Genomic DNA, 14,474 nt, shown 5'->3' with positions numbered 1-14,474 from the left:
GACACAAAGTGAACTGTGAGGAAGAGAGTAATATACATCAAGGAAAGATGAGCAGGCTGGTGCAATGGGCAGATAGGTGGCAAATGGAATTTAACGCTGAGAACTGTAAAGCATTGTATTTTGATAGGTAGAATGAACAAAGGCAATATAGAACGCATGGTTCTATAAAGGCTATAAGAGCCGAGAGATAGTGGAGTATCCTGCATAGTTCATTGAAAGTAGAAGAGCAAGTTGAGAAAATGGATAACGCAGCATACAGGATTCGGGGCTCTCATAATAGTGAGGAAGTCATGATGAAACTTTATAAAGACTTGTTTGGCCTTCCACCAGGGAGTTGTGTTCAGTTGTAGGTGCCACACTTTGAGAAAGATATAAAGCTTCAGACAGGATGCAGAAGAACCTTCATTACAATAACTTCAAGGGTGAGGAATGAGCAGCTGGGGTTGTTCTTTTTTAAAACAAAAAGGGAGTCTGTGAGGGAATTTGATAAAGTATTTAAAACCATGAAGAGCACAGGCAGAGTAGATGGAGAGAACCAGGGGACATAGAATTGAGGTGGTCGTCAAAGGAAGCAAAATGACATGATGAAAAATTTTATTTACACAGCAAATGAATTAGGATTTGGAATGTACTGCCCAGGCATAGCGTTGGAGATAAATTCTGTTTTATCATTCAAAGGGGTGCTGTTAAAGAATTTGTTGGATTATGGGAAGAGGCTGAGGTAATAAAACTAGCTGGATTGCTCTTGTGTAGACTCGATGGGCTGAATGGCCTCCTGTGCTGTAACTATTCAGTGGTTCTGTAAATGAACAGTTCTTGCAAAGTGCTGACATCAGTACGATAGACTGACTGGCCACCTCCAGTGCAGTGCACAGAACCTTAGAAAATCCCAGGGCTTTAAATTGCCATTAAAAGAACTTTAATGATCCTTAGCTGCTTGTAACTTCAATTGAACAGGATTCTATGGAGTCTCTTCTGGCAAGGTAACTTTTATTGTGGAATTGTTATGTTATAGGGTGGCTGGGATTACATCACTGTCAGAGCCAACTCTTTGGACCCTTCACACAGTCGTGCTCCCAAAGGACCTGATAATGAGCCAGTGAAGCTGACTACTCAGAATGGAACTGCAGGCACCAAATCTAAAAACAGTCTAATAATCGAACAACATGAACTTGATCAAAGTGCTGCCAGATGCTGACGGTTTGTACCACAACGTTGCATGTTCTGTTTGGTGTTGTTATTGGTCGAAGCAATGACTGATCTTTCCCAGAACAACTCTGAGACGAGTCACTGCATTAAGTAAGTAGAAAAGTGCTGTGAGTTTTTGTGTTAGCTATGTTTAGCGTCATTTTGCACTTTGGGCTCCAAAATGCCTGTCACTCTGAACTCCAGTAACAAGAATGTAGCACAGTTGGGTTAGACTGTATGGCACTGAAATATCTAAGACAGCACAGTGTTGGTTTCCATTCCAGTGCAATGTTAACCAAACAGCAATACATCAGTAATTCAGTCTGTTTTCAGCATTGAAGGCCTAATAATATTATCAATCCCAGCAACTTGCAAGACAGAATAAACCACAATGTATTTTGCGGTGGTGCCTGTTACCATGTCTGAATGAGGATGGGACAACTCACAAGTATGGCCTAAACCTTTTAAAGCCCATCAAAGCCACTTCGCAGAGTGACACAGAGGAACCGGTTCCACTCTAGTGATGCATGTCTCTGCTGAAACAATAGCTAGCACTGGAAGCATTTTAAAACGGGCCAGTCCGCTTTGGGTCACAGAAGTATTCACTCCAAATGCATGTGCAATATATTTAGTGCAAGGTCAGTAGTTTTGATTGCAGTATTACATGGACAGCTTGGGTCCCTGAGGTGGTTCTCGGTGCAGAGAAGCGCCAGCTTTAATGTTGCTGTGTGTTTCATCTGGTGGAACTTAACTAAAATTAACCATTACAGCCAAACGGCCTGTTTCTGTGATATACAATCTATGTAGCAACAACGATCCAGCAGATTCTATGGTTTGTTGTTCTCTTGAAAGTTAATGTTGGCCAAAATGGAAGTTAAACCAGGTACAAACTCTCCGCATGTCAATGTAGACCAAATGTTCCTGTATAAACTTTTTGGAATTATGCAGGAATTTTGCCCATGAGTTGGGAATTGGATAACTCCTGGGGCAGGGTGTTTCCAGCACGACCCAGAAGGAAACTGTGCAACAACTGGAGAAGTGAAATGCCAATTACAATAGGATCCCATTGAGTACTGAGTCTGTAAAAGCAAAAGATGCTGGAAATCTGAAAGACAAAGGAAACTCTGCAGGTCAGGCTGTATTACTGGAGAGAGAAACAGCCAACGTTTCAGGTCCATGACCTTTCATCAAAGCCGATGGAGATGTTGGACCCGAAACATTAACACTATTTTCTCTTTCAATATGCAGACTATCTTGTAAATAAAGGAGAGCTAATTGGCCATGATGGGTTGGCTAAAGTTGCATCCTTCTCACCACGGCCATTGTTTTATACCCCAAAGAATTGGCACCCAGGGTGTCCCATGGAGCAAACGCTTCCTGGGGATTCTGACAGAGCGTCAGTTTAAGACCAGGACATCCAGTGTTGTGGATGTTATGATACAAAATCCTAGCCCATGCTTCCGGCCAGCTTTAAAAGTGAAGAGGCTTGACCAGTGCATTAACTACTGAATGTTGTATTGTGAGATTACATTGATATTTGCACCAGTGTTATCTTAGTGTTCATGTCGAATGTCTGGCACAGAAATACTTGCTCCAACTGATCTATCCAATGGTTATGCTCCAGAGAAACTTCTCTCTCACTCCGTCTCCACATCCGTCTGTTTATTATTCCAATTTTCCCCTTCTCCCCGTCCCCCCACGTTAACCTCTATTATTCTTGTGGGAGTGACTTACACATACTCACTGTGATCTGATCAGAAAACTTCCACCTGAATTTATTGATGGCTGCTTTTTATTTATGGCCCTGCCTTTGGTCTCCCCACTATGTAGCCAGTTGCTAATTACTAGGGAATTCAATCCCTGGTGGTGAGATAAATCTTCAGTTTGTTCTGTCGGTTGCCATCCTTGAAGATTTCTCTCATGGCTGAGGCTTAATGTTTACTTACAATGCAGCCGTGATTACACTCCTCCCTCTCCCCTCACTCGGCACCCAGACCTGCACAGATTTTCTTTTCCTGATACTCTACGATGTGCTAAGATTCCCCCACACTTTTTGGAATTATGCAGGAATTTTGCCCATGAGTTGGGAATTGGATAACTCCTGGGGCAGGGTGTTTCCAGCATGACCCAGAAGGAGACTGTGCAACAACTGGAGAAGTGAATTGCCAGTTAACTAGCCTGGGGAGCTAAATTCGATATAGGTCTGTTTGGGCTGTGTTTTATTAATGGTTGAGTCTTTTTGTTTTGCATGTATTGCCTTGTGGCATTGTGATACCCAAGCACATCAAGTTAGAGGATGAGAGCAATGTGGTAGGAACAAACTGTCCTCTTGAACCACTCACCCATTCAAATCTCATTGGGAAGCTTTGAAGATATTTTCTTTGAGCTTTTCAGCTCACGCAGAAATGAATACTCTTTACTGCTTCAGTGTGTTTTAAAGGGAACAGTTTTGCAGTTAGTGGTCGTACCCTCCCCCCAACAGTGTTTGAGGTTGTCCCGGTGTTAAACATTATTCTGTTCTATAGCATATTTGAACCTTTTATGCCTCATCAGGTTGAATGTCTTGAATGGTATGGTAGTAGCAGTTGGAAGTGGCTGCATTGGTAACTGACACACATGTTGCTGGAGTCGATGATTTAAGTGCTGAAGATTATTTCATAAACCTTGCTTGTGAAAAGACATCTCCTCACTGTTAAACTCAAAGCCGAAGTCTAGCCTCTAGTCGTGACTTTGTTATTTGAGTGTCTGTCATGGTTTTACCAGCCAGGTCCATGGCCTGATGACAAGTCTTTTGATAAATGGTTTGCCTCACAGTTCGCCATGCTTTGACACGTGACCAGATTACGATTCTTAATCTGCATCCATCCCACACCTCTGGCAAAAGTCCAGGGTAACAATGAGATGCGTGAGTGGCTTGGACAAACGATCAAACTGAGGCCTTGTTTGCTTTCCCGGGTGGGCACTAACGATACAGAGAGCTGGGGAGTTCTCCTGGGACCAATATTTATCCCTGAACCAAAAAAACGCTAAACCTGGTCATAAATAATCATGTTGCTGTTTGTGGGAGTTTGCTGAGTACAGACTGTCTGCATCATAATAGCAATGCTTTTCCATTGTGAAGGATGTGACAAGGTCATGAAAGATGCTACAAAAATGTTGGTTCTATTTTCATGTTGGGTCTTATGGAAATCTGAACTGCTTTGAGAGAAACTAAGTATATTCCTGTTTTAGTTTTAAACTCTTAAAGACATTATCTACCAAAATAAATCACTGCTGTGGAAATTACAGTCAATTGTAGGGAGCTAGAAACTAAACAATTGTCACACTTCGCTCTACCCCTTCACCCTGCATTGGCTTCTTCACAGTCCTGCTCTCCCTGGTTGAAGGCCTAGAGTTAACTAGGGGGTCTGTTATAACAGATGCTGTGTCTGAAGATCAGTGCTTCTAAGTAGACAGCATGCCCCAAAAACCATATAAGCTGTGGTTTTAAACAAGCTACTCTTTTTGTCGCATTCTTAATCACTTGTTCATGACTCAATTCTCCATCTCCAAGAGACAGTGTTAAATACTTCCTATTGAACCACTTGGCTCCAGAACTTTTGCTGTACCTTTCTCAGGATTTTCTACAGGTTTTGTCGCCTCTGCACCTATTCTTTCTTACACAATTGATCGAATCTCCTCTTCAATCCTAATTTCAGCAGTAATCCAAAGCATGCTAAGAGGAATAGATAGTGGACAGCCAGCGCCTCTTTCCCAGGGCACCAGTGCTCAATACAAGAGGGCATGGCTTTAAAGTAATGGGTGGGCAGTTCAAGGGAGATATCAGAGGAAGGTTTTTTACCCAGAGAGTGGTTGGGGCATGGAATACGCTGCCTGGGGTGGTGGTGGAGGCAGGTACATTGGTCAAATTCAAGAGATTGCTAGATCAGCATCTGGAGGAATTTAAAATAGAAGGATATGTGGGAGGAAGGGGTTAGATAGTCTTAGGTGAGGTTTAAGGGTCGCCATGGCATTGTGGGCCAAAGGGCCTGTATTGTGCTGTACTTTCTATGATCTATGTGTCATTTTTACAGAGATCTTCTGACTATGATAAAGTTTGCTCTTGGTTCCAAGTGGACTTGGTGATGGTATTGCATCAGTCCTGAATACATTTGCCCCTGAAATACTCATTTGGCAAATGTGAGTGTCCTGTCTGTGAGCAAGATCATTCTGTCACAGAGCTGATCTGGATCAACTTTTTAATCTTGCTGTTATCCTTCATTCCTGTGGATGTTCTTCGATAGCTCTCTTCTGTCAGTTACTTCACACTCCTATTACCGGGGAGAAGTGCTATCACACTGGAACGGATATAAGTGATATCCAACATCTGAGAATTCAGCCAAGTGGTCTGGTTGTGGAGCCAATGTAAGCAAACAGCAAGACCTAATGCTCTGCTTTGGTGCCGGAACAAGTGGGGTATTGAATGATCTTTTCTCCGATGCCACTGCATAGGGCTAGCCAGAGGATCTTGCCACACACTTGCGGGTTGGACTTCAGTCCTAAAGAGATTGAAAGCACTATCCTTAGTACGATCTTCATTAATTGTTGAATCTTCCCTGGGGAGCTTGACCTTTGATGATTTCAATGGTATAGGGAGCGTTTGAAGGAAGGACTCAGTTAATTAGCTGCACCAGTTAAATTAGCTTCTAATCATATAGTAGGTATATTCTACATCTGTGCTTTGGACCCAAATGTGTTGTATATGGTTATATTTTGATTTTTTGCTCAGAAGGTATCCATTGATTGCTATCCTGAACACTGCACTGTAGGATTGCTACACTGTAGGATGGGAGGGTGATGGTGTGGGATATTAGCACTGTCATAAACCTTTTGGGTAAAATGGTATGTTTTTGTGCTGTGACCTCTGTGTGAGGCAAACTTTAGGGAATTTAGAGAACTGGAGGAATAAATTATTTGGGACCAGATGTTTAAAAATCATGTTAGGAGATTTATTTTCGATGTCTGAGATGTTTGGTTGAAAAAACCCTCCATTTAATAGCTATTGTACAGGCATTCTCTGAAAATCACCTCTTTTAGATCACTTACTTCATTTGTGATGTACAAATATTTTATCTTAACCACACTTTGGAAAAGATGGGTAGTCTTCTTAAAAATAATGTGAAACAGAAGGGCCAGTATTGCTGACTGTTGCTGCTGCTTTCTTTATCGTCTGTGTTTTTGTTAAGAAGTCATGTTACTGTATTTGGAACGTACATGAAGCCAGCAATTGGAAGCATTTGTGAACCAATCATCCCTGATAAACAATGAACACTCAAATCCCCAAAGCAGAAATGGTGCTCTGACTGTTGAATCCATTCACCCATGGGATTGATTTCAATGGAGATAAATCAGCCATAGCTGGTGCCCTACTTAAATTGTAATATTGCTGAAATTGTGAATCTCACAAAGTCAGGCCTCTAATGCAGTGAGCCTGATTTGTCCCACCCTCAACCCCACCTCTCAAAGTCACCAAGCACTCCTACACAATGTGGCTTCCATCCTGATTGTTCCTGTGACCTCTATCGTTCATATTTATTGAACTTTGCTAATTGCCACTAAAGTAATTACAACTTTTCTCAAGTTTTTGTCTGTTTTCATTGCAACTCAGCTGCAGTATTTTTGAAGTCCATCCAGCAATTTAAGTAGGGCCTTAGCCATAATTCTATTGGATTTTGATTTTCAAAACTAGATTCATTTTCCTGAGCTTTACAAAAGGTAAGAATGCTAAGACAAAAGGTTGCAGAAATCAGTGGCTCTCTAGAATTTACATGACATTAACAAACTATTTGTATTAAATGGTGTGATTGAAACATTGAAAAGTTCTGTGAATTTTATGTGGAATTTATATTTGTCATCTTTTTAAAGTGATTTTGTTCAATTTCCTTTTTGATTTAAGTGTCTCTTTTTCTGGAGAAGCCTTTGTACAAAGGCACTATTCACCAAACTAGAGTTAATGCAGTGTACATTGTTTTACTATGACATGGTATGGTACATGTAATTAATCGTGGATTATATTTTAACTCATGCTCACAACAAAAGCTGACCAATCACATACATTACCAAGAAGTGCTTAATTTCACTGGTAAATGTATAATGCATTTCTATCAGTCCTGCAGTGCATCTGTGATGGCACACAAAACTGCACTGAGCAGCTAATTTGTCTGAGTACTGTAGACAACAGCAACCCAGCACCTTGTAACTGAGCCTACACATCATTTGGAAATGGGGTTCTTGCTGAGGGATCCCGGCTTGATGAAGACCCATGTTACAAGTCCCAGGTACCTACTTGGGATAATGTGCTATAGCATATGAAAAATGCATGGTCAGTTTAGTGAAGATTTTATTGACTGACAGATTAATTTGGTCACATCAAAGTTATTAGCAAATTCAGACTTTCCTAATACTGCCTGCACACAATCCTACTGAAATATCTGGTTGAAACTAATTTATTTAATGATTTATGGGACATTTAATAATTTGGATGGATGTGTTAACACAGGGTAATTGAAGCCTTCATTGGAATGTGAATTTTGGTCACATACTTGTGAAGTATGGCAAATGGAAAACACTTCACACCAAAGTTCACAGACTACTTAAATCTTCAATTAAAATTATTCATTTCACATTTGATAACAGGAAAATGCAGGATAGAACACTGTTATACATAGAAGAAAAGCAGGCTGGTGCTGTGACACAATCCAGAAGTTCATGTGACTATTTTCCTTCAATCGGGCACAGTCCAGCAGTCGCCTTTCCCAGATTCTGAATTCTTAAGTCATTCTGAAAGCTCAGCCTTTCTATGAATCCATCAAAGCCCTGAATATGTTATTTAACCCAAAGCTGCACTGCTGTAGTTCCACACATTATAAGCTAGTAAGCTGGTGTTCCAAGGTACTTGCAGGCCTCTACTTTAAGTCTGGCATGTGTTGAATAGTGGTGGCAAATGCAAGGAGGTTGTGTATCTTACACTGGCTTTATCCGCCAGAATAATTGATTGATCCGTAATCTGGTGGTCACAACTGTGCACTAAGTTGTTCAATTCAGTTGTTTGTGGACAAAATGTAATTTTATTTTTCTACTTTTATTAAAATATTCTTGACGGCAGACAGTGGTAAAGGTTATAATGCTGGGGGTGAATCAGCCATGAAAACTGTGGGTTTAAAAAAACAGCACATGTTGTTACTATACTTGCTGTGCCAACCTTAAAGCATTTGCCAACTTTGTTGGAACCAGGTAAGATGCCTGCATGTAGGCAAATTTTGTATCAGACAATTGCTAAATGGTGGATTCTTGCTGCACAACCAAAGGGCAGAGTTAGTAGAATACATGTTTGGTTCTCGACTCATTTGTTTTGCCTGCAGGTGCCTGTGCAGTGACTCAGTGGTAGCAGCCTTGCCTTCAAGTCAGAATATAGTGGGCCAATTTCCATTCTGCAGACACTGGTCGCTGACAGGGACAATCTTGGAGGGCTGAGGAATTGCAGCCACATCCACTCTCTCTCTTCCATCTCCAGCCCCTCCCACATACACCAAAATTTAGCTCTGTGCTGTCATTCCTGGGGAGAGCTGTATTACTGTGGGAGTGCTACTATATTGGAATTGCAACATGATGTGCAAAAGTTTAATTTTACATTTACAGTCAAGGCTAACAATAGTCTTTGTTTCATTCTATAAAATCTCACCTATTAAAATATATATTCTAGTTTACTTGTCATTTTAAGAGCAAGTTATTCCCACCTCTAAAGTGAGCATAAAAGATCTCTTGACACTATTGAAGAAAATCAGAGGTTGTCCCCTGATATTTTGACCAATAGTTCCTCTCAACTTTCATTATTTAAAAAAAATTATCTAGCCATTATCACAATACCCTCTTTCCCTATAAAACAACAATGGTGACACTTCAGAAAAGTACTTAATTGGCTATGGAACATCTTAAAATTGTGAAATACATGTTTCTAAGGATCTGTTACTTTCAAAGATGGTTAGCTTGTATATCAGAGGAGGTACTTAATGGGTTACCTGAGGGTTGTTATAGTATAGATGGGTTACCTGAGGGTTGTTATAGTATAGATGGGTTACCTGAGGGTTGTTATAGTATAGAAGTCTGCCCCAGATGGTTGTAATTACATGACTATACCGGTGTGAGTCCAAAACCTTCAAGTGAACTCTCAAACAAATGTTTTGGGGGGAGGGAAGATGACAGTTGAAACATTGAGTATTGGGAGGAAAATAAATGTGTGGTCACAATATCCAGCCCAGTCTCTGTGGGGCAGATTTGATGGACTGAAAGATCTTGTACTGCCCGTATGAAAGGACTATTCCAAAGCTGTCCTGATCAGCTCTCTATTTCCATCCTCATGCAAAACTCTCATGCCTATGTCCTAACCCAACCCAACCCCTGGGTTCACCTATCTCCAATACTTGTTGACCCTTAAAGGATTCTAAAAATGTATCTATTTTAGGAATTCTTTCCTTGTTTTGAAATCCCTCCATAGCCTCCCCTTTCCCTATCCTCATAACCTCTTCCCAGCCAACAACCCTCCTGAACTCCTCCCATTCTGGCCCATGGATTGTCCCCAAATTTAATCATCCCACCACTGCTAGCCATACCTGCAACTGCCTAACATTATTCCTGCCTTGTGACCAGGCTTTTGATTACTTGCCCTAGTATCTCATTTGAGTTGGGAACATTATGAAAGTCAATTTTAACTATGAGATGTCTTAAGACATTTTGCATTATTAAGCAGGCTATTTAAACACAAGTTGTTGTCCTTGATGTATATGTACATTTAAATCTAGAAATGAAAGATATCACTGAAAGACATATTAGAAATCACTGGGAGTTTGTACACTGTCCTTGCCTCATTTTAAAGAATTTAACAACTTGCACGAAATCAAAGGTAGGGATCTGTGCAGATTTGAAATGTTTGTCTCAATTCGATAGCCTTTCCTGTTTAAAGATGAGAGACATTTATAGAACAAGCTCTCCAGCTCCATCAGGTCTTCCCCAGATTGGCCAAATTAAGGACCCCCTATAATTTGCACAATATAAGCATGTTAAGAAAATTGTGTTGGGGGTAGGACTGTTAAATATCAAAATGTATTTTAGTGCCTCTTTTCCCATGCAAATTTCCTCTTCCCACCGCTAAACGTGCCTAACACACCTCGTGCTTTTACCCATCACCCTGAGTTTGCTGACCAATATTGCCTCCTGGTTCATTGAAACCCCTAATTTAAGTCTCCTTTCCTTTCAAGTCCCTCCACAGCCTCTTTGCTCAATGCTTCTGTAATCAAGGCCATCCAAGAAATTTGCACTCCTCCTTCACCTCTGGTGTTTGCTTTCCACCTTTACCAGAAATCCCTTCAGCTGGCAAGGCCCAAAGATCTGGAACCTATCTCTGAATGAGCTTTGATCATGTGTGTCTCAGTTTTTGTTTGACGATGCTGCTCTGAAGCGGCTTCAGACCTTTTACTAGTTTAAAGGTGCAAAACAATTGAGGTTGTGTGTTGGTTTCACATTCTGGTACAGTTACATCAACAACACACCACTCCAATCCCTATGTTGATAGTAAAGATGGACATTTTTAGTCTAATTTAAAGAAGAACCATGTTATTTGGGCATCTGCCTCAAAATCACCAGACTTCTCATAACTGGCAACTTCTCATGAATGGCAAGAAAGGGTTAATGGGCTGAAAGGTTCTTTACACAACAGTAATCACAATCTCATCTACTGCTCCTAAATATTTGGAAGACTTTTTGTCCTCTCGCAGTCCTGGCTAACTTTAGCATTGATAATAATTAACTTTAACATAATAGGTCACTTACCCAAACTCCTGTGCTGTATCACTTAAAGAAATCTCTGTCTACCAGTTGTTACTATTTCTGAATGTCTTTTGATGATTGTAAAACTTGCTGCCAATGGTTTAAGAAGTCCACAGTGTGATTTTGATTTAAATTATATTTTATGATTAATAATTAAAGTGTTTGAATAAATTTCTACCCTAGAAGTCTGTGGACGCTTGAGTACATTCAAGACTGAGAGCAATAGATCTTTGGACAATTATTGTTCTCCAGCCAAACTGTCCTAGTACAGTTACAGCACTAATGTCTACCCAACAAAGTGGAATATTGGCCAGAGGCAACACATGTCCTGTTAACAAAATTCAGAACAAGTCCAATCTGACTAACTATGAGGGGAAGGCAATGTATTTTCAGGGCAGGGCTGTCGGTAGCTATGAAGAACCTGCTGGTGGTGGCATTCCCATTTACCTGATACCCTTTTCTTTCTTGGTGATAGAGGTCCCAGGTTTGGGAGATGCTGTCAGTGTAGCCTTGGGGAGTAATTGCAGTGCATTTTGTAGGTGGTACACCCTACAGCTCCAGTGATGACAGTGGTGAATGAAATGAATATTTAAGTTGGTGAATGGAGTGGCAATTAAGCGGCTGTTTTGTACTGGATGCTGTCATGCTTCTTGAGTACTGTTGAAGCCATGCAAGTAGAAAATATTTCATTGTGCTCCTGACTTGTGCCCAGAAGATGGTAGAAAGGGTTTACTGTGGCATGAGATGAGTCACTTGCCATGGGTTACACAGTCACAGTATTTACATGTTGGTTCAGTTGAGTTTCTGATCAGTGTTAACCCCCAGGAAGTTGATGGTTCTAGGGCTCAGCAATTGTAATGCCATTGATTATCAAGGGTGGGGTGGGAGGGTTAAGCTCTGTCATTGCCTGGTACTTTTGTAGTGTGGATGCTGCTTGCTTCTTACCAGCTGGGAATCAAAGGCACAGGCCATTCAGCCCAACATGTGTAATTCCATCTTCCAGCACTTGACCCTTGACTTTCTAGGTGATTCAAGTACTCATCTCGACACTTCTTAAACACTGTCAGCAACTCTGCTTCCACCACTTTCTTCAGCAGTGTATTCCAGGTACTCGCCACTCTCTGGGTGAAAAAGGTCCTCGGATCCCCTCAAATCTCTTATCCCTTACCCTAAATCTGTGTCTAGTTTTATTCACCTCTGAAACAGGACACACTTTCCTGTAGTCTACTCTCTCATAATTTTATATATTCAATCATGTCCCCTCTTAACCTCTGCTGCTCCAGGGCAAACAGACCTAGTCTCCCCTCATAACAACACTCCATCCCAGGCAACATCCTGGTGAATCTCCTCTGCACCCTCTCCAGTGCTGTCACATCTTTTCCTGAATGTTGTGTAGGTCTTGCTACATTCAGGCATAGGCTGCAACATTTTCTGAGGAGTTGTAAGTAGAATTGACATTGATGATTGCATAGAGAACATTCCGACTTCTGGCTTTATGTTGGAAAGTTGTTGATGAAGTGGCTGAAGATATCTGGGTCTAAGACACTGCCCTGAGGACCTCCTTGTAGTGATGCTCTGGGATGGCTGACTTCAAACAACCACAAACCATCTTTTTTTGTGCATGCTCTAACTCAAAGTATTGGAATGTATTCCCCTTGGTGCTTGTTCACTTTTGTTGTACCTGGGCTCCTTGATACTACACTTGATCAAATGCTGCCTTGACATCAAAGACAGTAAATTCAACCTCACCTCTGGAATATGGCTCTGTGGTCCATGTTTGGGCCAAGGCTGTGTTGAGGTCTGAAGCTGAGTAGCTTCAGTGGGAAATGCCACTATCGATGATACCTTCTTTCACTTTGCTGATGATGGAGAATGGATTGATTGGGTGGTAATTAGTTATATTGGATTTGTTCTGCTTTTTATGAACAGTCCAGAGCTGGGCAAATAAGATCATGCAGATCCAATCTTGGCTTCAAATGCTCCTTTTCCTTCTTGACTCTTTTATTGTTCAAATATCTGTCAGTCTCCACATTTTTCCTGTAGACTGTGATTTTGTGTAAGAAAGGAGGGATTGAATGAACAGGGAACCACTGCCCTTTTCAATTGGTGTTACAGGTAGGGGAAGTGCTGGAATCTATAATAATGTAATTACAGACCTTGGAAATAATAACAGGATTGTGCAGAGTCAGCATGGATTTGCAAAAGATAACATTCGATTAATGTACTGGAGTTCTTTGAGGATGTGACTAGTCGTATAGATAAAGGGGAAATATTGGCTGTGGTGTGTTTGGATTTCCAGAAGACTTTGACAAAGGTCCCACTCAGGAGATTGGCCAACAAGGGCAGAGCACATGGAATGGGGTAAGTGTTCTGATGATACAGTTGATGTGATTGTAAATGAGGGGGAGGTTGTAAGGTGGCTTCATCGGGGTATAGATGAGTTGAGTTGAGTGAGTGGGCAAGAACATGGCAGGTAGAATATAAAGTGGAAAATGTCATGGAAGAGAAAAACTGAGTATTTTTTTAAATAGCAATAACATCGGAAAATGATGATGTTCAAAAGGATCTGGGTGTCTGATACCCAAGTCACTGAAACCCAACATGCAGCTGCTGCAAGTGATTAGCAAGGCAAATGATGGCTTTAACCCTGTATTAAATGATACAGGCAAAGATGTCTTACTGCAAAGGGAGCAATGTGTACAGTTTTGGTCATCTTATCTATGAAAGAAAGTTATACACCATAGAGGGAGTGCAGCAAAGATTCACTAGACTGTTTCCAGGGATGGCATGTTTGCCATCTGAAGCAAGATTACAGATACTCTCTTGAGTTTAGAAGAATGAGATCTCATTGAAACTTACAAAATTCTTAAAAGGGCTGGACAAGCTGGATGCTGGGAGGATGTTGTAGAACCAGATCTCTCAATCTCAGAGGCTACTTGGGAATGAGGGATGGAGAATTCTTTCAAAACACAAGGGTGGTAAATCTTGGGAGTTCTCAGTCCTAGAGGGCTGTAGATGCTTGCATGAAATTCATTCACAGCAGAGATCAGTGGATTTCCAAGTATTAAAGGAAACAAAGGATGTGGGTACAGTGCAGGAAAATAATATAATCATCCATGATGTTGATCTGGGCACACTTGAACAGCCTACTCCTGCTCCTATTTACTGAGTTGTATTATTATATTATGAATTAATTCAATGACTCCACCTCCACAGATCTCAAGGAGTGGAGAATTCAAAAGATTCATGATCCCAGGAGCAAGTTATTGTATCCTAACTCCAATTCACATGGGAGAGATTGGGTGGAACAGGTGCAATTTCTGCTTCAGCTCATCACAGGTAGTGGTGCACAACTTTTCCCTCTCCCCTCATCCCATTTGAAAATGATTTCTCCCCTGTCCACATGCATTCTGTGATGGAGAAAA

The 14,474-nt window shown here is 41.1% G+C and overlaps 1 protein-coding gene across 1 annotated transcript in view; it reads left to right on the top strand.

Annotated features, from left to right (window-relative positions):
- The window catches only part of tecpr1a (tectonin beta-propeller repeat containing 1a), a 71,474-nt gene extending 64,365 nt beyond the window's left edge, over window positions 1-7,109 (top strand). Inside the window, exon 26 of the mRNA XM_052021235.1 lies at window positions 1,016-7,109. Within this exon, the coding sequence (XP_051877195.1) occupies window positions 1,016-1,198 (183 nt within the window). The 3' untranslated portion in view covers window positions 1,199-7,109. The remainder of the gene's footprint in view (window positions 1-1,015) is intronic.
- The last annotated feature ends 7,365 nt before the right edge of the window (window positions 7,110-14,474 follow it).

Source organism: Pristis pectinata, chromosome 8 (assembly GCF_009764475.1).
Source record: "Pristis pectinata isolate sPriPec2 chromosome 8, sPriPec2.1.pri, whole genome shotgun sequence".
Lineage (NCBI taxonomy): Eukaryota > Metazoa > Chordata > Chondrichthyes > Rhinopristiformes > Pristidae > Pristis > Pristis pectinata.
Note: the sequence above shows the minus strand (reverse complement) of the source record. Positions and strands in the feature narration are given on the sequence as shown.